Genomic DNA, 23,327 nt, shown 5'->3' on the forward strand with positions numbered 1-23,327 from the left:
AAAGCCTAGCGCTGCTAACGCTCACGTCTGTCAGAGGATCTGCTGCCTTTTTAAAAGTCTGCATGAACGTAAAGCAGATAGTGGATGTTCAACGTGATTTTTTTCTCTATTAATAATAATTACAGAATTAAAATGAAGCTAAATTAAAAAAAAAAAAAATTGGTCAAAAAGAGCCTAGAAGCAGTAATTACTTTTTATTTCAAAGTGACTTTTTGAATTGGTGAGTCACTGATTTTAAAAGCTTGTGTTATTCACAAACATCATTAACATTTATATGAAATGTTGATTATGTAAATGTAAACAAGCTAAAACAACCTATACACCTACAGTATTATCATACAATAAGTGCTGTGAGCAGACAGAATACAGGATGAGAGAGAGAGAGAGAGAGAGAGTGAGAGAGTGAGAGAGCGCAAATGAATAATTTCATGACTTTCACAGGATGTAGAGATTGCTCACTGTTTTCTTGAAAACACCCTCATTAGTATCTTTCCTCCAAATTAAGCAGCAGACATAAGAAGCCAAAAACAGTACAATCTAGTAGTCTATTGAATTATGGGTAATAAGGTTATGCCTCACTTTGTCAAGGATTTTGCCTAGTAAATCTTGGTAAAGGAATCTGTCGTTCCTAGTTTCGACAGCAAATGAACTGAATTACACTATACTGTAAAAAAAAATTAACTTAATAACTTTAGTTCAAAAGCTGCATTACATTTTAAAGTTAAATCACTGACTTTACAAGTCACTTAAATTATCTTAAACTGACTGAAGTTAAATTTGTTAGGTCATACAAACTGCAAATAGATTTAAGTCAGTTTAATATAAATTCTTAAATTCTTGTAAGAGAATCTTGTAGAACAGCCAAATTATCAAGTTTTTAAGTTGAACTTTTAATTAAATACGATGGATATACAATAAAATATTCATATTTTGAATTAATTGATTTATATATCTATATTATATATATATATTTATATAATGTATATATCTTTCATATGATCAAACATACACCGGAAGGTAACTTTGGGTCAGGCGTGTGCCTCAGATGAAACTGTCCATAAGGAGAAAGCAGGACCTTGGCTTTCATTTTTAAACTCCCAATTGACAAACCTTGGCTGTATGCTGCACTTGCTTCTCTTAAGCAAAACACAGCTGCTGAAGTGATAAAAAATGAGGATAAAAAAAATCGAAATTATTATGTTTAGGATGTAAGAGTAATTTTAATAACAGGTAAAATATCTCCAGGATACTTTAGAGGAACATTTCTATAGTATATAATCTAAAGTCCACATTCATTCGTTTTTGTTTTTCATTAGGTGACTACCAGAGTATGCATATGGTCTCCATAAAACCCTTGAGATAAAAGGACAAATCCTTTTTAAAAGAGTGTTATTCTTTTTCAAATTCTTCAACCTCCTCTATCTGTAATTAGGAACGCTGAGGAACATGATATTTACTGTAATTGGCTTCTCAAACATCTTAATTAGCAGAAATGCGGTAAAACACAACTCATTAAGACATTCTTTGCCATGTGATACATCAGAAGGTTATTTCCTTGGTAACTTGATGGAAAGTGAGAAAAGTTGCACTTCCCCCTTACATAAGAGCGTTTGCACACTTCCTTAAGTGCAATCTCTCTCTGTCTCTCTCACACGCATGCATGCACACACACACACACACACACACTCTTTTTTGAGTTTTCCCTCTGAAACAGATGTATATAATGTGGACACAGCTGTCGAGGTCCACTTCCAGTTGCGGTCCTTCCTCCTAATGACCTCCATATGTCCATCACCCTCACTCACACACATCAAAAATAACATGGATTGTCAACTGTGGCCCCTTAAGACCACGGTGTCATGGGTCTTGGGTCTCTCTCTCTCTCTCTCTCTCTCTCTCTCGCTCTCGCACACCCATACAGGTGCCTGCGGATGGTGGTGACTCAGTTGCTATTATTCTATCAGATCTCATCCTGTGCCATATGGGAGTTGTACATGAATGTACCTCATTAACATATAAAAGCAGGTCAAGTGTCCAGTATCCCAGAACATTGACCTCTTTTAGTGTCGCCTTGATGGCTTAACTCACAGGCGTCCTTGAAAGCAATCTGACTGCTGTTTGACTGGATATTTCGGACTTATAATAACCACTACAGTTGGGATAATAGCCTAAAAGTGTTTTGCAAGTTATCCGGTGGCGATATTAATTAGAAATAAAGTTTAGGGAAAAGGCCTCTGGGCCGCCATTACTCTTTAAATGGCTCATACACGCAGAAGATCTCAGTCTTTACTCTAATGTGTTGGTAATTTGTTTCATGCTTAGGGGGTTTCTAGGGTTGCAGCACCAACACATACATACTACAGAAACCCAGTGGTCCACATGGCCATAGTCTTTTAGGCTCACTGTTGCAAACAATCACACAGATCCAGTAAAACTCTTTCTACAATGCAAACTCGGTAAACATTAGTGTGGTCACTGTGTTCCACAGTACCTATTATGACATATGACTAATTTATCTGGTATTAAAGGGACAGTTCATCCCAAAGTTAAAGTTTGTTTATCATTTGAACACCCTCATATCATTCCAAACTATGATTTCTGCGGAATACAAAAAATATATATTTTGAAGAAAGCTGGTGACCAAACTACATTAAGCCCCACTGACTTACATTGTATGGACACAGAGTCATGGTTTGAACATCATGAGGGTGAATTAATGTAATCCTGGACAACAAAACCAGTCTTATGGGTAAATTTGTCAAAAATGAGATTTATACATCATCTGAAACCATTGATGTATGGTCTCTAAGGATAGGACAACATTTGGCAGAGAGATTACAATTTTAAAATCTGGAATCTAAAGGGGGTAAAACATTGAGAAATTCGCCTTAAAAGTTGTTAATCAGAGGTGCTGTAGCAGGCCGTTGCTAAGAAGAAACAAATCATGTTTTGAAACCAAAAACTCAAAGTTTGGCATCTCGGTGTAAATGGACTCAGAGTTCACATTTTAACTCTGTGTGGGTTGAACCTCCTTATTGAATCGGGCCCCGGCCGGGCAGATCAAAAGTATATAGTTCCAAACACAAGTGTAAACCGGATCAAATGCACCTTGTGATCCTATCCGTTAAAACATTTTTAGAAGGGGTCAGGTTCTCCTTTGGCCACACTTTCTAGAAAGAAAACAACAATTTGATCAAAACATTTGGAAAACCACATACTTTGCCTTACATCAAGACATGCTGACATAATGTGATGTCTATAATTATAAAGCCGCAGACACCTATCACGTTTGGTCACTAAAAATGCAACCTGATGCCAGCCAAGTCATTCCCTGTGCCTGCCTTCCAACCCCCTTGGTGAAATTAGCAATTTCACAAAAAGCCTAAAACCACCAAATAAACACGAGAAGCAATTAGCCGTCAACAATCAAACAAGCTGTTTTTGAAGGACCATTTCCTCCTTTCTTGTAGTCTGTCGGCATCATCATCATCGCAACAAGACAGGAATGATTAAAAGCAAAGCTTTGTACAGTGAGGTTACACACAAAAACCCAGTTTTCTAAACCCACACAGCTGCAGTCTGTTCCTTTTGGCTCGGATTCCCCTCCCTTGTCAAGACACAGTTTAGAAGCAAAGCGAGATGTCAATACACATTTCTGGAGAGTGGGAAAGCAGGCAGGAGTCACCTGGCTCACAGCGTGTCGGCTGCCCCCCCGAACCGATGAGAGAAAAAGCGGAGCAGGAAAAACTCACGGCTGTTACACACATGTAAATACGTCAAGACTGCACTTTGTGGCGTTTTACGGCAAAGCGCAATGTCGATGTGTGTACCGCACCCTTCTGCTCTGTAGCGTTTCGGTTGCATCTCTTTCTCTCTGACCAAACAATTTGGTATGCATTTGCAACACACGCTGCCATCTGCAAACCTGCGTGAGTGGCTGAGTGACCAAGTACTGATGGGGTTTCAGGCATCAGCACAGGCTGCTGGAAAGATAAGATTCCTGGGTGGCTTGGTTGCAGGCAGGGGCCTCCACGACCTCCTCCGCAGGCACGCGGTGAGGAGAGGGGAGCAGTGTTATCAGGGCAGCACAAGACAGGCTGGGTGTACAACCCCTCCTTCAACTTTCCCTTTTGGTTTTAACTGACCAGGCTTTTTCCTGGTGTTGTGCGTGCGCACCCCTGCTGTGCCCGCTCTGCCCACGGGAGCAATCTCTCCGTACGGAGCGCTAAACATCTGCCCGTCTCCGTGTGTACACGTTTGCATGCAAGTGTTTTCTGATGGGTGAAAGCGCAGGTGGAAAACTATTGACTCTCTCTGGAGCTGGATATGAGGGCTGAGAGGGTTAGAAATTGTGTGCGAGCGAGTTTTGTTGCATGCACGTTGGGTACTCGGGTAAGTCAGTACGACAACAGAGGCCTCTCTCAGATGGTGCTACTGGTAACAAAAGCAAAACAGAGAGACAAATCTAACAATATACGCCAACTGAGAGAAAGAAATCCAATCATCCGCCTCCACCCCATCGCAATTTTCTATTGATGAAAATGAATGTAAGTTCTTCAACACGCTGCTAATAACAAATTAGCCTGTTTGTTAGGAGAAAATGTAATCAGCTCGAGGAGGTGAGAAGACACTTGAAGGTTAATTGGAAGCGGCCTCTCAGTAAATGTCAACGGAAATTTAGGGTCTGCGCTCCACGGTTGACTCTACATTCAGGCACCCTTACTTGGGATATGCTTTCTCATAGCGTGACTACGTTGGCTCTTGAAGCCCTCTTCTCGTCCTTCTTTAAAGAACAAAGAAAAGACGAATATAGAGGACAAACCCACGAGAGAGACCATTTCTAAAACTATTGAGCTGTCTAACCAGGCAAGACTGTACTGTATTCCATTCCATTTTCCACCGCCCATCCGAACCACCTCGGGTCACGGGGAGCCTGCGCCCATCCCAGGAGTCATCGGGCATCAAGGCAGGATACACCCTGGATGGAGTGACTGTACTGTATTTTGTAGTCAAATTTTAAAGCAACATTGCATATAGTTTTTTGTGGAGAAGACAATCCCAAAAGGATACACACTACAAAGGTGCTATGAAAGGTTCTTCAGAGCGATGCCATAGAAGAACCCTTTTTGTTTCCCTAAAGAGCCATTCAAAGACTCCTATAAGAACCATTTCTTTCTTTTTATAGTCTAAACGTATTCCTCCACACACACACACACACACAAAACTTTTGTGAAAATGTCTTCGATGTTAAAAGTACTTTATGGAACCATTCAGCTCAAAATGGTTCTTAAGTCATCACAAAGCATCTTTATTTTCAAGTGTGTGGCTCTATAAAAGTGCTTTAAAGGTTCTTCACAGCAATGCCATGCGTACCACTACTGGTACTTGAAGAGACCCCGGTGTTACGTGACATGACATAAAACTATATATTTATTTACATTTCATGTTTTAAATACAATTTCAAATGTTAAATACATAATAGATAAATACGGAATACATCTCAATCTATGTGTAATTTTAAAAATAGTTGTTTGAAGTATTGTTTATTTATAATTGGTCGATGTAACTGATGCGTGTGACTGGCAGTTACATCAGAGAGGGAGTAGATAGGCGATTGTAAGTCTCTCACTCTCTCTCTTCCAGTGAGCTGCGTGCAAATTAAGTTTCTTTTGTATTTCCGCACTTGAACCGCAATTTAAAGCTGTTGTTACTGCTGTTATGTGCTAATTCAACATGCGTCTGTGTCTACTTGAGATTAAATCAATAAAGCGCGCTTTGTGATGGATTTGTTATATACAGCTGTTCTCTTGATGTTTAAGTATACGTATATATTTATTTATCTAATGTGTTAAATATTCTTTCCACATTGTTTGTCTTTAATATAAGTTTGTAGTATTCCTGCAAGTCCCCACAAAGTCAATAAATGCCCATAAAAGTCATTTACAGAGCCCTGTTTACAGTCCATTACAGAAAAGTGTTTTGTACCCACAATTACTCCTGACTTACTTGATAAACATGAAAAAAACATGTTCTTTATTTTGATAACAGGTGGTAAAGTGTTTTTGGTATTACAAACACATTAGAATCGGTTGATTCACAGCTCTACCTAAATTTGAGTGGTTATTCTTGTAATTTTCTATATCGGTCATAAGGTGGTACTTGGAACAACTAACTTTGTTAAAAGGTGGTACTTGATCTGAAAAGTTTGAGAACCACTGCCATAGAAGAACCATTTGTTTTGAACCATTTTATCTCTTTCTTACCTTTTTATAATCTGAAAAAAAAATTGCCACAGAGAACCTTTTGTTAGTAACAGTAACAGTAAGGTTCTTCGGATGTTAAAGGTTCTACAATTCAGAAAAAAAAGGTTCTTCTGTAGCATTGAGAAGGACCTTTATTTTTAAATGTGTAGCTCTATTTAATTGCAATTTCACTCATTATGAAATGTATTAAACAAACATAATCACGATTTGAGCGAAAAGTGTTTGCCATGTTGAGTTTTCTGCCAAAGTGGAGTTCCTTACCTGTCACTTTGATGTTCCAGGAAAGCAATACGACACAATGGGTTTATCATACTGGGATTATCATTATATTTTTAAACATGTTTCTCACAGTCTGTTCCGATACTCCATGTCCTGTTTAATTGAAAAGAAAAGGACAAATACAAAAGAGAGAATTTTTTGATTATTCATTGCTGGTCAAAAGAGCTTGCCTTTTAAGGCTGTAATTTATGTGAAGCGATACTCACCGGTTGGAAGGACAACAAGGAACTGGATGTTCAGTCCTAAGGAATCCAGACTTGCTTTGACGAACAAGATTTAGAGAGAAATCAATGACCAAATCTACTACAGGGTACAAAAAGACAAAAGAGATTTATGAGGCCATGTTAAAACATTAAAGGGTGAATTCACTACACATTAACATTTTCTTGCAGTATTTCAGAACAAAATCTACATTTTATTCACATAATATTCTTAATGCAGATTAACCGGAAAATAAATGTAATGGTGTGTTTTTCATTTGGGACACGCTCGTGACTTACTGTGCATTAAAGGTATAATTTTTTTTATCAGTAGCCTTTGTGGGTTACCTGAGGATTGAACTTAAGACCTTTGAGATGCTAACACTGTGCACTTGAGCTACAGTTACACAATACAGAAAAAAAATTGGCCAATTTTACAGGGTAAAATTATAGGGTTCCCTTTCTGTCGGTCTCTCGACGTTGTGTCGAGAACGACAGATGGGGTTCGCCCTTGAGAACCAATCAACTCTGACTACTATAGAAAAGGCCAATGAAATTTGGCGAATGCAATTTGCATGCCGGGCTCCGCCCCCGGAAATCCGGTATAAAAGGAGGCCGGCGTGCAGCATTCACTTACCTTTTGTTCTTCAGAGCCATCGCTCATGAGTACAACTCAGGATTCAATCCTCTACAACTACACGCTGGTGCTACGACGTGTTACAGCGGATCGTCCCTTCCTGCAGCGACCTTCCCCTGGGCGTCTCGGCGGTTCCGGAGGTGTTAGAGATTTTTTCTAAAAGTCCTTTTCAGGACTGACTGAGCATTCTCCAGCGCGGCATGTCCCGCTGTTCTCTTGGGTGCGGCACCCTCATCGAGGAGGGGGATGGACACGATCGCTGCATTAGGTGTCTGGGCGTCCAGCACACTGAAGCAGCGTTCGTTGACACATCTGCCTGCACTGCGGGCAGATTGTCATTCAGAAGTTGCGGTCACGGGTGGCTGTCTTCCTACGGGAACCAGCCACCATTTCGTCTGCTACCCGGGCTGTGACATCTGTGGCTACGGCCCCGATGACCACCCACGTTAGCAGCGTTAGTGATACGGGGAACTCTGCGAACGTAAACCCGCCAGCCAAGTGCTCACGGGCCGATCGCACCCCGATTCGCTCTTCTGAACGTTCCCCAACCGGCGGTGGCATACCGTCCGGATCCTCACGCACACACTCGGAAACGATGTGTGACGTAGATGAGATGTCGCTCGCAGCATCGGAGGGAGACTGGCATCCGACTCTGCCGAATCCAAACTCCACCCCCAGCGGTCGAGTTCAGGAGGAAGCAGAAGTGATGTCATCCGTGCTAACCCGGGGATGCGTGGTTCCCGAGGTCGGTGCGCGGTGCAAACCGCGCCCACCCCGGGTGCCATGTTTTTCCCGGAGGTGCATGAGGAGCTGTGTAAAACTTGGAACGCTCCACTCACGGACCGTTCCAGTGAAACCAGCTCCGGCTCCCTTACTTCCCTCGATGGTGAGGCAGCCAAGGACTGCGTCGAGATCCCCCGGGTGGAACGTCCGCCTGCGGTGCACCTGTGCCGCGGACGGCTACCACCTGGGGGGGGATCGACCACTCCTACCGTCCAAAGCACGTAAGACTTCGGCATCACTGGTGTCGAAAGCTTGCGATGTTGCGGGCCAGGCTGCCTCCTCTCTCTATGCCTTGGCCATCCTGCAGGTCCGCCAGGCCAGGGCGTTGAGAGGGCTCCACGAGGGTAAGGCCGACCCGGGTATAATGCAGGATCTCCGTGCCACCGCTGACAGCGCTCTACGGGCGACTAAGGCGGCGGCACGGGCCCTGGGTCGGACGATGTCCACGGTAGTGGTCCAGGAGAGACACCCCCGGCTATACCTTGTGCAGAAGAGTGACAGCAAGGAAGTCCGCTTTCTTGATGCACTCATCTCGCAGGGTGGGTTGTTGGTAACACCGTCGAGGACTGCGCTCAGCAGTTTTTTGACGGCGAAGCAGACAGTGGCAATTAACCACATTTTTTTCACGCCGCGACTCGGCCGCCTACAGGCCTCCGAGATCTCACGTGACGTCTGCTTCCCTGCAACCCAGGACCCTTTCGACATCGGCTCCGGTTCCTGTGCCCCCACAGGCGGCACCCCGGAAGCAGAGGTCGAGGGGGAAACCTCCACCCCGTCAGCAACCTCCTCGCGAGAAGGGACACTGACGGGAAGACCCCAGGGAGAACAACATCGGGCCCGAACCTTCACAGCCACGGCTCTGATCGGTCGGTACGGGACGACTCCTGCCTCGTCACCAAAGCCGGGCCCTTGTTAGGGCTTGGCGCCCACTTACTCACTGAGTTTTCTGTTCTCCCCGGGTTTACTTGCAGCCGATCGCACACTCCACTGGACTGTGCTCGGCGAACCGACCTCACACCCTGGCGAGGCGTGAGGTCGTACACATACGACAGCCGTCACCACTCTCAAACCGACAGTGCGTGCCGTTGTCCCGCCAGGCAGGTAAGCAGGCGGAGCAAAAACCTTCCCTCCGGGGACTCCCCGCGACATGGTTAGCTCCGCCAGCCGACGAACCACCCCCCGTGGGAATGATGAAGCAGACCGTCCCCTTGGTCACCCTGTCACAGTCCCTGGGAGCTCGAGAGCTGCCCACACTGTCTCGCTGGCTAATGAGGGCGGTCCGTCTTGGTTACTCGATCCAGTTCGCCAGAGACTCACCCAAGTTTCGGGGCATCATCTCTCCCTCTGTCAGAGGCAGGGACGCCTCCGTACTTCGGGTAGAGGTCACCACCCTTCTGGCAAAACAGGCATCGAGTTCGTCCCTCAAAACCAAGATGTTCAGTGGGTCACCACCCGCACTTCATCGTTCCCAAGAAAGACGGCGGGTTGCCCCCAAAGGCTGCGTACCCTGAACAGAGCACCTTCACAAGCTGCCATTCAGGGTGCTCACACAGAGGCGCGTCCTGACATCTATGAGGTGTCAGGATTGGTTCGTGGCAATCGACCTGAAGGACGCTTACTTTCATGTCTCGATCCTCCTCGACACCGGCCGTTCCCACGGTTCGCGTGCGAGAGGCGGGCATATCAGTACAGAGTCCTCCCTTTCGGTCTGTCCCTGACCGCCCTTTCTCCCTGAGAGGAGGAAGGCGAGCGGGTACTAAACTATCTCAGCGACTGGCCTATCTTGGCACACTCGCGAGATCTGTTATGTACACAAAGGGACCTGGTGCTCCGGCACCTAGGTCGATTGGGACTCCAGGTCAACCAAGAGAGGGGCAAGCTCTCCCCAGTGCAGAGCATCCTCTTTCTCGGTATGGAACTCAGCTCTGTCACCATGTCGGCACACCTGTCCGCAGTTGTGCCCAACCAGTGTTGAACTGTCTGAAATGAACATTTTAGGCAGACAGCGGTCCCCCTGAAACAATTCAGAGGCTCCTGGGACACATGGCGTCCTCGCGGGTTAATACCCCTCGAGTTGATGCACATGACACCGCTCCAACACTGGTTTCAGAGTCGAGTTCCGAGGAGAGCGTGGCACACCGGCAGCAGGCGCATGGTGATGCCGCCCTGCTGCCGACGCACCATAACCCCTAGTCTTTATGACTTTTTCGACGGACTCAGGTCCCTTTGAGCAGGTTATGAGGCAGGTCGTGGTGACGACTGAAGTCTCCCTGCAGGGGTGCGGTGTAGTGTGCAACGGGCACGCAGGTGGGGTCTTGGACGAACCCCCGCCTGCGCTGGCATATCAATTGCCAAGAGTTGTGGGCTATGCTACTTGCACTGAGCAGGCTACGGCCTCTCGTGCGAGACATGCACGTGCTGTTCCGAGGACAGCACTATAGCTGTAGCGAATACAGATCGTCAGGGTGGCGTTCGCACACAGCAGCTAAACACAACTTGCTCGACGCCTCCTCCGGTGGAGTCAACAGGTGACTCGTTCCCTGCAGGCCACACACCCCGGGCAAACTGAACTAGACAGCCGACGTGCTTTCTCGCCAGTTTATGCCTCGTGGAGAGTGGCGACTCCACCCCCGTGCAGTCCAGCTCATTTGGAGGCTGTTCGGGTAGGCCCAGGTAAAACCTGTTCACCTCCCGTAACACCACCATTTGCCCGCTTGATAGTCCCTGCCCTCGGCACGGATATCCTTGCGCACAGCTGGCCGCGGGATGGGCGGAAGCACACCTTCCCCCCCCCAGGAGCCTTCTTGTACAGACTCTGTGCAAGGTCAGGGAGCAGGAGCACCAAGTGTTATTGGTTACACCACACCGGTCTAACCGCACTTGGCCTCAGAGCCGATGCTCTGGACAGCGACTCCCCCTGAACCATTCCCCTGACAGAGGACCTGCTCTCTCAGGGGAAGGACACGTTCTGGCATCCCAGATCAGACCTCTGGAACACCCATGTCTGGTCTCTAGACGGGACGAGAAGATCCTAAGATGGCTACTCCCCCTATACGGCTGAGACCATCACCCAGGCTAGGGCCCCATCTACTAGGCGGTTACACGCCTCTAGACGGTGCCTCTTCTCGTCCTGGTGTCTTTCTCAACGAGAAAGACCCACTGAGGTGCTTGATCAGGATTGTGTTCCCCTCCTCACGAGACTGGAGACTAACATCTCCCTTCCACACTGAAAGTGTATGTAGTCGCTATTGCCACTCATCACGACTCAGTCGGTGGAAAGTTTCTAGGGCAACACGACCTGGTCACCAGGTTCCTAAGCAGCGAGAGGGCGGAATCCGCCTCATCTCCGCTCCATACCCTCTTGGGACCCTAAGTGGTCCTGGGGAGCCTCAGGGCCCCCCAAAGAGCCCCTCGGAGGTTCCGATCTTCCTCATAGAGTAAGACGGCCCTCCTGACGGCGCTCACTTCCTTCAAGAGGGTAGGGGACCACCGAGCATCCTCCGTGTCCCTGGATTGCCTTAAACTCGGCCCTGGAAACTCTCACGTTATCTTGAGACCCAGGCCCGGATGCGTGCCCAAGAAGTTCCCATTACTCCCTCCGGGGCCAAGTGGTGAACTTGCAGGCGCTCCCCATGGGGGAGGAAGACCCAACCCGATTAGTGTTGTGTCCAGTACGTACTGGACCGCACGCAGAGCTCTGAAGCTCTGACCAGCTCCGTGTCTGTTGGAGGACAGCAGAAGGGGAAGGCTGTCTCCAAACAGAGGCTGGCGCACTGGGTCGTGGACGCCGTTACGACGGCATCCCGATCTCAGAATCTCCCATGCCCATTGGCAGTGAGGGCTCACTCCACACGGAGTTTAGCCACCTCCTGGACACTGGCAGAAGCGCCTCTCTAGCAGACATCTGTAGAGCTGCGGGTTGGGCTATGCCCAAACACCTTCGCAAGGGTTAACAACCTTCGCGTAAACCCGGTGTCAGCCCACGTCCTGCGTGGCGACATGTAGGACTGGCATCCGGGGGGGCGTATGCCTGCGAAAGCACCTTTCCACCCTCTAACAGGTTGGGTCAGTGTGCTATTTACCTTTTCTTCTTACCCGAACACATCGCTAAGAAACTGGTACCTCACCAGCCTCCCTTCTTACCCAGACACTGGTTAAGAATAGGCATTCCATCCATCACCAAACAAGCACCCCCTGGGGGCTGGCTGGGCAGAGCAGCCTTCCCCCTTAGGCCGGGATACCATGTGAGCTATCACAGATAGCTCTAACCGGACCTAGTGCTACCGGACGTCTGTAACACCCCCTCCGTGGGCTGTTCCGTCTGATGTATCCTCATGAGAATGGTTCCCACTCCTGGTAACCCATGAGCTTCCCCAGGTGGGCCTCCACCTCGCGGTTAACTACTCAGTCCGCACGTTCCATGCGTTCTCCTCCAAGGACGAGACCATACCTATATCCACCATATTCCTCCCCACGGGTAGGAGGTGGCCTCTGTAGCGCTTCTCTGATTAAGAGTCGCGCTTACCCGGTGTAAACTGATCTGGACGGCCTCTCGCCTATAGAGAGCTAAGGCCCCGTCCGTGAAAGTTACCGGTCAGGGCTGTACCCATCTTTCTCCAAGAAAGCTCTGGAACCCCCCGACCACCACACTGGAAGGTTACAGTCTCACGAAAGCTTCGAGATGACACGCCCAGGCTTGTTACCGTCGCTTCGCTAGAGATTGTGACGCGATACAGCGTTGTGGCGTTTTCCATAGGCAACCCCATCTGTCGTTCTCGACACAACGTCGAGAGACCGACAGAAAGGGAACGTCTTGGTTACGTATGTAACCTCAGTTCCCTGATGGAGGGAACGAGACGTTGTGTCCCTTATGCCACGAACACGTATCGTATTCTGCTGCAGTTTGAGAGGTCTCAGGCTCTTCAGAACAAAGGTAAGTGAATGCTGCACGCCGGCCTCCTTTTATACCGGATTTCCGGGGGCGGAGCCCGGCATGCAAATTGCATTCGCCAAATTTCATTGGCCTTTTCTATAGTAGTCAGAGTTGATTGGTTCTCAAGGGCGAACCCCATCTGTCGTTCTCGACACAACGTCTCGTTCCCTCCATCAGGGAACTGAGGTTACATACGTAACCAAGACGTTTTCTCTTTATAATGTAAATGTAGTTTTATTAATACGAAAAGGGTGTTTACATTTTTATAATTTAAAGGGATAGTTCACACAAAAAGGGTTCAATAACCAAACAACGACAGTACCCATTGACTTACTTTGGTTTTGTGTCCGTACAATAGAAGTGCATGGGTCCCGCCGTTATTCGGTTACCAAGATTCTTCTAAATATTTTCTTTTGTGTTCTGCAGAAAAAAAAGTCATACAGATTTGAAATGAATGGGTGAACCACACGTTTAAGAGCTAATTCAATTGATCCTGGCAGAAGTTATACATCAAATAAATATTATAATTATATAATGGACACGGGCATTATAACTGGGCATATATTCAGATACACAGTTGAGCACAATTTGGAAATGATTTAGGTGCTGTGTGGTCTGGGGTGAAGCTGTACAGTCTAAGATTGCCAGATCGTGCTAATCTGCTGCACCCTCCGCAACCGAACACTCAGCATCAGCCTGTAAAAAAAGAAACCACGGAACACAAATTAGGTTCAGCACTAATTTTGTGGACACGTTAGTGGTGTTACCATATTTGCATAATTTCTACAATGCATCAGTTGATAAAACAACGCAGACAAATGTGCAAATAAACAGCAAGTGCAATTTATTCCTAGCCCATTCCGGGGATATTCTGCGATGAAAAAGGCCATTTTAATTGAATGGGGAGCGCCAGCATGAATGTTGGCAGAGGGAGTGTCCGAGTAACCATCAAAGAGCCCTACCCAGAATGCTGTTGGTTTTAAGTCGACACACAACCAATCGAACGCAGGCCATCAGCCTCATGTGCCAGAGCTCTGCTCATCTCTAAAGCCGCCCGAGTGACAGCAGCTGTCAATATATTGATGGGATGTCAGGAAGTCTGTTAGGCTCCTGCTGCATGCAGACGATGAACTGCCAGCCCTGTGACGATCTTTCCCCCTTGTCTTCGCTTCTCCGGCTGCCCGAACCTCAGACACTGCCTGTGATGAAACGGAAAACACCTGTCCTGTTCGATCTTCCGTATCAGTCCTGCGCACGAAGTCAAGTCGCACAGGCAGAGGAACACATAATGAAGAGAGAGAAAGTGGGGGATGGAGGTGTGAGAGCGAGAGACGGAAGAGGTTAACACGGTAAAAAGATACTCCAGCTGCGGTAAAGTCTACCATCCAATCTCACTCGTTAATTAATCCCACAAACAATATTGTTTCCCTGGCAACAACAGCTATCAGCCCAAGTTAGACTGATCCGATCCATAGACAAGCAAATCTCAAAACGCTCCAGTCATCTGGGGCCTTATTTATCAACAGCGTGTAGAAAAGGTTCTATATTTTGTCCTACGAAGGAAATTTATAATGTGTCTAAATACAAATCTGTATTTATCAAACGTTTGTACACGGGTCTTATGAATACCAGTGAGTAATCATTGTTGATAAATGCCACATGTTTTTATGCACCATGCTCGTTCACGTTCATGGTCATTTGCATTCGGAAACCTCCCAAATGAACCATATATGGTGACGAAACCTCCCATTATAAATCATCTGAATGTACTCTGTGCTCTTACTAAACAGATCATAGTGGTCTTTGAAAACGTATTCTTTGGGCAATGAATGTTTTGCTCAATTTGAGATTTATTTTGCATAAATTAAAATGTTTAAAAAATACACAGAATTTTCAGTTCTTTTTTTGGTGAAATTACAACGTTATTATGATTTGGTAAAGCGATGTTGTAATAGAAAAGCAATAAGATGTTACAATTTTTATTGATAACATTTCTGTAATAATGATTCATAAGCAAACCACTTTTTGTTATTATTTCAGTTTGTTTGAATATTCTTTTTCATAAATTGTTCGGTTCAGTGTCTTTTACATTGTGCTTAAAATTAAAAAAGTTTGCACTCACTACACACATATTAGTGCTTACGCATTGTTTATATGAGGCCCCTGAACACCTTTACAACACGCTCAAAAAACATAAATGGAGAATTGAATCTTCATTTTTGTCATTCTATAATAACACTGAATGTCGTACCAACATAATTTTTTTCGTGTAAATGTTGAAGTTTGGTAAATGGAAAACAACACCTGTATCGGATATTTAGGAGATTTTACACTTCTCGGTTGGCCGGGCATCAAAAAAGTCCACTATAACAAATGCTTGAAGGGGCTTTTTAGGAACTCGCGGCAAGCCCATGGGCTTAAAAGAACAGAGGGACACACAATGGATAGAAGACCATAGACCAAATACATCATTTAAGATCAGAAGATAATTCTAGCTGCAAGCGGAAATTACCGGGCTCCAACCAGATTGCAAAAACATGGAGAAAAATGTCCAAACTACTTTTTTTGTGGATTACCCAATGGAAAGTACTGTAATTAATCTAACTACAGTAAAATGAAAATATGAATTGTCACAAAGGCTTCCTGAATTCCCTAAAGAAAAACAAACTTTAAAAGACACTTTATGAAAGGAAAATTATGGAACTAACCTTAAAAGTGGTACCGGCCAATTCACAAAGGGACAACTCAAGACACAGCTTACTGAGAGTATAAAAGAAACATTCAGTAGAATAAAGAACAGTTTAAAGAACATTTTCAAAACACGTTTGATGTTGCAAGAACAAACAACAGCAGCAACGATCTTTAAAAAAAATGTTGCAATTGATGTAGAACTTTGTACCTGCATAATTCAAATAAGTAAAAAAAACTGTCTTTTGATCATCACAGAAGTGTCCAGACGTTGAAAAACATGCATTTTCATTTGGCTTCTTTGTGATGTTGTGCAAGTGGGCTGTGATCCGTTTATGCGCCAGCAGCATCTCAGAGCCTTTGCCAGGTAGATTAGTTCAGAGAAGCGAAGCAGAACCCTGCCTCTGATGCGCCGTGGACGTATGCAAATGCCTAGGAAACATAAACAATTCATTCATTTTTCTTCCCTTTCCAGGATGCGTGCCTAGATGTCACAGATTTCAACAAACTTACAGATGCCACACAAAGCCAAAAGTCAGTGTTAGAACCACTGTGCTGACAGAACACTCCTGCAAAGTTCTGTTTGTAAAATGTGCATTTATTAAGACCTCAAGAGCAGGAACGAATAAGGAAATTGCTCCTCAGCCTAATGACTGAGCAGGTTTACTGCAAATATTAGTCTTCCTACTCAAAACGGCATGATGTGCTGGTGCGTTTATCCACAGGAGATCTTTCAGATAAAACTCTCATCATTAAGTAATGCCGTTTAGTGATATTCTCTAGGATCCCATCAGCCTGCTAACTGTCACCCAAACACCAAATTAAGGCAAGAGCGACACTCCAAACAAACTATCCGGCACCAACTTTATCGGCTCATCTGTGTTTGCTAAAAGTAAGTCGGTCCTTCTCAAGATAATAAGGGATTAATGGCGCTCAGTCTTCTGAACGCACGGCCCGCGTAATTGTGCCATTCTGATACAAGCTAAGGATTTGATGAGCAAATTATTGATCTAATGGTCCCGTCCGATGTGCAACAGGTGAACCGGTAAATAAATAAGATCGCACCCCTTCCCTCGGACGGAGGACTCGTCAATCTTGGGAATTGCCTCTGGAGTGCTTTAGTCTGTTAACATTTCAGAAAACCGTCACCCCATTAATAATAAAGCCATATTAACATAAGTGAATTCCTCTACCGTGTAGGATTCACTGAGGCAGTTATTAAAGTCCAATTTGGCCCCATTAATAATGCATACACCTTTGACTCTCCAGTATCAAGATTATGTGGAATTACTGAAGGCATACATTATTTATCAGCGACATTCAATTGGGGACCTTGATGAGCCCTAATTGGTGGTTTGGGGTGTCATTAGGCTGTCTCTGATGAGACCTGTCAATCAACCTTATCGTTCCACTGATGCACACACTCATACACATACCCGCCCTTATCCTCAATGCCACCTGTGCCCACGGCAGATGATAGCGGCAGCATACCCGCCACCCCGCGGTTGCCGGGTTGTGCCCTGCCCTCTTGCTCTTGTCCGTCAGACCCGTTCGAGGCGATTTTGGGAGGGATTGGTATGCCACGGAGCGCAGTATGAACATTGGCCCTTGTGCCTGACTGACCCTTCTGTTTTTCTCTCTAACAGCCTACCTGCTTTAAAAGTTAATGACTCCCAGCTCTTCCCAGGCCATGCCAGAAGGTTGCGGGGTGGATGGACGTACAATGCATCATTCTGCCGGCGCCTGTCCTGTCAGTCAGTCACGAGTGTCAGGACGGGGACTCGGGGCCGATCAAGGCACCTTCAGCTCGATGGTACAACATGCAGACAACTGCTGATGGAAAATCAAACACGAGCACAGTTATTCATACACAGAAAATGTCAAGCACTCGTCCAGAGGACAGACTTATGCGAAAAATTAAGCAATAATATTAGAAATTTTAATTCATTGTTAACATTTTATAGTAGGCCTATTTGATTCTGATTCCATGCCATTCCATTTTCTACCGCTTATCCGAACTACCTCGGGTCACGGGTTGATTCTGATTATGATATATAATTTCCAAGGATTCTTATAGCTATTAAAATCAAAAGGATTTTTTCAAACTAATTGTTTCTTTTCATTTGAGGAAGTTTCTTGCACCAAAGACAGACAAAATTTTATTTCTCATACCCATTTTCACCCTCTACCTGACCCTTAGAATAAATCACGCTTTCGGAGAACTTTAATAATTGTTTCCTCTTTACTACTGTACTGAGCCACTAGTTAAATTAGTAGATCAAATTCTATTCAATAAAGTTTATAAAGGAAGTGATTGTAACAGGGTCAATTTCTATGCTTATACAAGACGTATATAAACGGTCATAAAGCAGCCCTGTATGAGAAGCGGTGAGGTGTCTTCTAACGGTGATCTTTGCTCACTGAACAGTGCTCAAACGAACAGTGTGAGAATGAGACTTGCTATAAAAAAGAGAGAGAGGAAAAAAAGAGAACATGTGAAAAAATATCTTGGCATTTGGAGATGTGCTTAAATAAGTTGGAATGGAACATGGCTGATCCTGCTTATTACCTGAGCTCCCTTCACGCAGCAACACCCTTGGTGAACAGAAGAGAGAGGATTAGGCTCCTGCTTTCTCCCTCTCCCGTTTTCTGTCCTCCCACTTGGAACTGATATGCAGACATTTTGTAAAAGAATTTGAAGGCCCAGATGCCAAAGTTACAAAGAATGAGGTGGGCTTGGTTGAAGAAGAATACAAATACACTGTTAAAAAGACTTTCAGAAGTTGTTAAACTAAGGGAATCATAGTCATGCATGAATAACATGTTGGTACGTATATCTGCATTCTGGGGTGAATAAGATAAACGGTAGAAAAACAGAAACTGTCAAATTGTGCATTTGATGAGATATAGGAATACTGAATACCGAATGTTTAACTTTGTTAGATACGAAAATGTAAGATTTGAGCTAAATCCCAGTAAAATAAAATAAATCATGAAATATTGCAGCGTTCATTGTAAATAGCTTTACTTTGTCCTTTTTTATTCATGTTCCCTCACAATATTCAGCGAAAATCTCAAAAAAGCACTTCTGTCCTGAAGTGACTATCATCTCATATGACGTAAATTAGACGGCTTGGCGGATCATCCGTTAACTCCTCCCCTTCAGCTGTCAGTCTGCTGCCAGTTTCATTTCAAAATCAATGCAACAGCTGTTTGACACATCCAATCAATTCGCAGTGAAAGACGCAAGCCACGCCCACCAATTTTCTCCTTTGAATTCCTTTTCACTCGGAATGGAAATAAATGTGTCAGATTACGGAAGTTATAACGATCGCAACTTCCTGTTCGCGGGCAACAACTGCATTTATAATGATTTTTCTGATCTGGCAAAACCCTTAACTTTCAACGTGAGGTAAAAAATCCATTCACCTCTAACAGCAAGGATATGAATAAATGAATATCAGTTTAAATCGGTTTCTTGTTCACTGTTTCACATTCAACTCGCTCACCGGACTCAATGTGAAGGATTTTTTGGGCTATTTCTGAATGAGAAAGGCATCCTCTAAATATCCTCCCTGTCTCTATCCATCACTTTAAATGTTACCCACTCTCCAATGGGATTCCGTCGTATATAATTGGCAATTCATTTTAGGTCTTGACAATATAGTGAAGTCATTTTGCCCACATTCAAACAATGGCAGAGCGGGATAAAGCGCGTGTCAACCGCGGTCTCCATTACAGCGCGCGACGATTGCCTCATCTCCGCGGCCACCTCGCGCACGTAATTGTTTTCTGCCGCTGTTTCCGCTGCCAAATTACACTCGTTTCCGCCCTCCTGTTGGCAGCGCGTGAGAAAACACCGAAGGCAAACAACACACACATAAAATAATATCCTCACACAGTTCACGAATCACTTATCTTAACCGGACTGATGGAAAACCTTAAGCAATATGAGGCGGTTACGTCACGTGCGACAAGCGTGGACAGCGGCGCGCGGAGTCTAGGTTTATGAGATGATCGACCGTCAAACAGTAAGAAGGACATATATTATTATAAACATGAATAATAATTGAACTGTCACTTGTAATCAAATATTTTAGTAAATTACCGAAAGAAAGAATGGATCGATTTATCGAGGTTTTACTCAGGCTTAGTAGTCAGGTTTATACACAGAAAGCTTTAGAGAAAACATAAAACACCAAACACAAACCATATTTATGTGCCAGTAAACATTTACAATTACATTCCAGCAATCTTTACAACATGTCTGAAATTACATTTGCTGTCAAATTACCATATAAAATTCAAGATAATGAGTTATATGCCCACAATATGAGACACACCACAATTCATAATGCTTAGGTATGTAGGACGGTGAATTGATGCAACATTTGAACAGTTTAAATCTCTTTATTATGAAACTGCAGACTTGTATAGTTTTAGTCGAGAATGATTATTGCCATAGGGATTGGATTACATTACTGTACTTTACAGATATGAATGACACCTGAATCTTAAAGCAAGTTGTGATCTACTAGCTTTGAATTGATATGACTTACTTTTTGTGGATAGTAGATACCACAAATCATACAAGTCACATACATGTACTTTAAATGAGGGAAGTCAAAAGACGGATCATGTTGAGTTGGGATGAAAGACCTAAAACCTCCGAACATCAACTACATAGCAAGGCCCCTGGAAACCGCCATAGCATTATTACCCAAAAGTTTGTGCGGCCTAGCACAACATTCGTTTGCATTCATTTCTAATGCACTCTCACATCTAACTTCATAATGGAAAATGTACTCTGTCATTAAGAACTACTGCGCCAAACTGATCCAGAGATTATATATCTAAAGAGCTTTAACCTAAGGTCTGATCCCCATCTATTCCATTAATCTTACTTATTAGACTAGATCCCTAATATACGATCTGCACACACACACAAAACCCTACACACCCAAAGTTCACTCAATGCTCGGCACGAAGTGAACCTTTAAGGTCAGAGTTGTTCTGTAAGCGTTCTCGGTGTTATCATGCAAATCCGCTTTCACAACTCCTCTGTTCTTTCCTGCCGTGTTTTTATGCAATTTACAGTTTGACAATAATGATATGCATCACAAAATAACATCTGTTAATATTCATTTCAAAAAAGCGTGATGTGGCTGCAGTTGGGAAGAATTCCCGAGGAATCTACAGACCAGAATAGTCCCGTGGCTTTCAGTTCAGACCTAAAGAGTTCTGTCCCGTCACCGCTGTCATTTATACGATGCATAATTCATGTGTTTGCATCCCACAATGTGCATACATAACATGCAATGAGAGAGATTTTCACCAAGTGAGCTTTCGACAAGGGAATTTCCACTTCCTCTCCTCCTACATTAAAGCTGCACGGTTTACATTCCCTATTCTGAGTGTTCCACAAGATTACAGTATTACTGACCTTGGCAGACTGCATTCATTTTCATAGAGAAGTCTTGGAAACTGGGAGAAACGTATCTCCGTTGTTCTGGAGAGTGGAAATACTCTGGTGTGTTGCTCTGAGCTGTTTCTCAGGGCATCTCACCCGCCCAATGAAAGATGAGTCATTTTGTGGCCTTGTTAGAGGAGACTGAGGAGAAAGAGAGTGAGAGAATTTGACAGGGCTATGCTGTTAATTGCTTCTTTGCAGGAGGCTTCGTCTTCACAATGTCCCTCTCCCCCCCCTCCTATTTTCATTCCGTCACAAAGACTTACAGAAGGAGGAAGCGTGGCGAAAGGATCTGAGCCCGCCGTGCACCTGCCCCCTGAAGCCAGCCAAACAAAGACAAATACAACAGTTCTTCTCGACAGGAGTCCACGGCTGCTCTGTGGTCGCAAATCCTCGCAGAAACCTTTCTCTCATCTCTGCTATCGAGCCCTGGTGAGCTTCTTGTTGTCTTTTGAGGATGTAATGAACCAGTTTCTTCATTGTCCTGTTGAATAACAGTTTGGCAGCAAAGCTCTACGATAGTTCCATGCAGAAACATTTTGCAGATGCAAGAATGTTCTCTGTTTGAATTACATTCACATTTTACATTAGAAAAGATGAATCTTCCTGTGCAATAAAAATATATTATTTTATTACAATAAAAAAACAAAAAAAACTCTGTGTGATGCAGAGGTGACAACCTCAAATTAATTGAAGATTTGTATATTTAATCATGTAATAATTCCCCCCACAAAGAAATTGAGGTAGCTTTTTTTTGTTTTCTCTTACACTAAATCTCACAAAATTGTTATTTTCTAATGCAGATTAGATTTAGCATGTGACTAACAAGGCAAAAAACTAAAAATAATAAATCATGCGAATAGTTTAAAGTTTTCAAACGTCAATTTGACTCTCCTTACGTCTTTAAGGGATAGTACACCAAAATATTTTATTCTGTCATCATTTACCTACCTTAGAGTTATTCCAAAGCTGTAAAAATGTCTTTGTTCTGATGAACACATAGAACGACATTTGAAAGAATGCTTATAACCAAATTCTTGGACCCATTGACTTAATAGTTTTTCTGTTCTGTTGAACACAAAAGAAGATATTTTGAAGAATGTAGGAAACCAAACAGTTCTGAGGCACTTTTGAGTACTATTGTCCTTCTTCATATATGGTAGTCAATGGTGGACTGTTTGGTTACAAGCATTTGTCCAAATATATTTCTCTGTGTTCAACCAAACAAAGAAATTCATAAAGGTTTGTAACAACTAGTGGGATTTTAAGTGAACTATCCCTTTAAATGAGAGCAAGAAAAACAATCAAGTTTTCTGAGCTCAAAGAACAACTTTAAATGAAGCAAATCACAGTGACTTCAAAAGGAGAAACGATTCCGTCCAGCATATCTCATATAAAATGTACGGGTCATGAGCTCTTAACTCAACATGTGCCCTGGGCCAAGTCTGCTTTTACAATCTGAATCTTTTGCTATAAACACCTCTCAGAGCCCGTGCTGCATCATGCCATGTGAAGCCCACTCAAACCAATAATAACCTGTAACCTTGGAAACGAGGCACGGGCGCCAACAATTCTCAGCACACACTTTCAACACGTGTGCGATTGGTGCGACATGCTCCCCGAGTGTGAAATACAACAGGGACTCCAGCATTTTGAGGACAATTTCTTTTTAAGAGGCCCTCCATTTGTATTTAAATAGAGATGGGAGCTGAGGGATAGAGAGGGGAAGAGAGTGAGAAATAGAGGAAACGAGCCAATGAGAAGGTAAGAGGATGCATCCAAGCGAGTCATAGTTAAAGCAGCAGTATAATCAAACTGCCTCTTGTTTTGTCAGGAATAAAAATAGCCAAGAGATGTGCACATCTGGAGACACAGAGTAATAAAAAAAATGTTTATAGTCTGTAAATGTCGACTCACCCTGTCTCTTGGTCGTATATCGCAAGACTACTGTCATTCAGAACGTCAGGAATAAAAATAGCCGAGAGATGTGCACATCTGCAGACACGGAGTAATACAAAATATTTTTTATAGTCTGAAAATGTCGACTGACCCCGTCTCTTGGTCGTCTATCGCA

At 44.1% G+C, this 23,327-nt stretch overlaps 1 protein-coding gene across 6 annotated transcripts in view; it reads right to left on the reverse strand.

Moving 5' to 3' along the window:
- celf4 (CUGBP, Elav-like family member 4) overlaps positions 1–19,432 on the reverse strand; it is a 99,180-nt gene extending 79,748 nt beyond the window's left edge. Inside the window, exons 1-9 of one of the 6 annotated variants that reach the window (XM_056730959.1) lie at positions 18,353–18,480; positions 18,205–18,243; positions 17,435–17,616; positions 15,995–16,215; positions 15,804–15,855; positions 14,058–14,343; positions 13,430–13,791; positions 6,749–6,845; positions 6,525–6,635 (exon numbers count right to left, since the gene is read on the reverse strand). In XM_056730959.1, coding sequence (XP_056586937.1) covers positions 6,525–6,574 — 50 coding nt within the window. In that variant the 5' untranslated portion in view covers positions 6,575–6,635; positions 6,749–6,845; positions 13,430–13,791; ... (4 more) ...; positions 18,205–18,243; positions 18,353–18,480. Of the gene's footprint in view, positions 1–6,524; positions 6,636–6,748; positions 6,846–13,429; positions 13,792–14,057; positions 14,344–15,803; positions 15,856–15,994; positions 16,216–17,434; positions 18,244–18,352; positions 18,481–19,292 lie in introns of those variants that run through there. The other 5 variants (XM_056730961.1, XM_056730960.1, XM_056730958.1 and 2 more) reach the window with 5 other exon arrangements.
- Positions 19,433–23,327: the final 3,895 nt, after the last annotated feature.

This window comes from Triplophysa dalaica, chromosome 19 (genome assembly GCF_015846415.1).
Source record: "Triplophysa dalaica isolate WHDGS20190420 chromosome 19, ASM1584641v1, whole genome shotgun sequence".
NCBI lineage: Eukaryota > Metazoa > Chordata > Actinopteri > Cypriniformes > Nemacheilidae > Triplophysa > Triplophysa dalaica.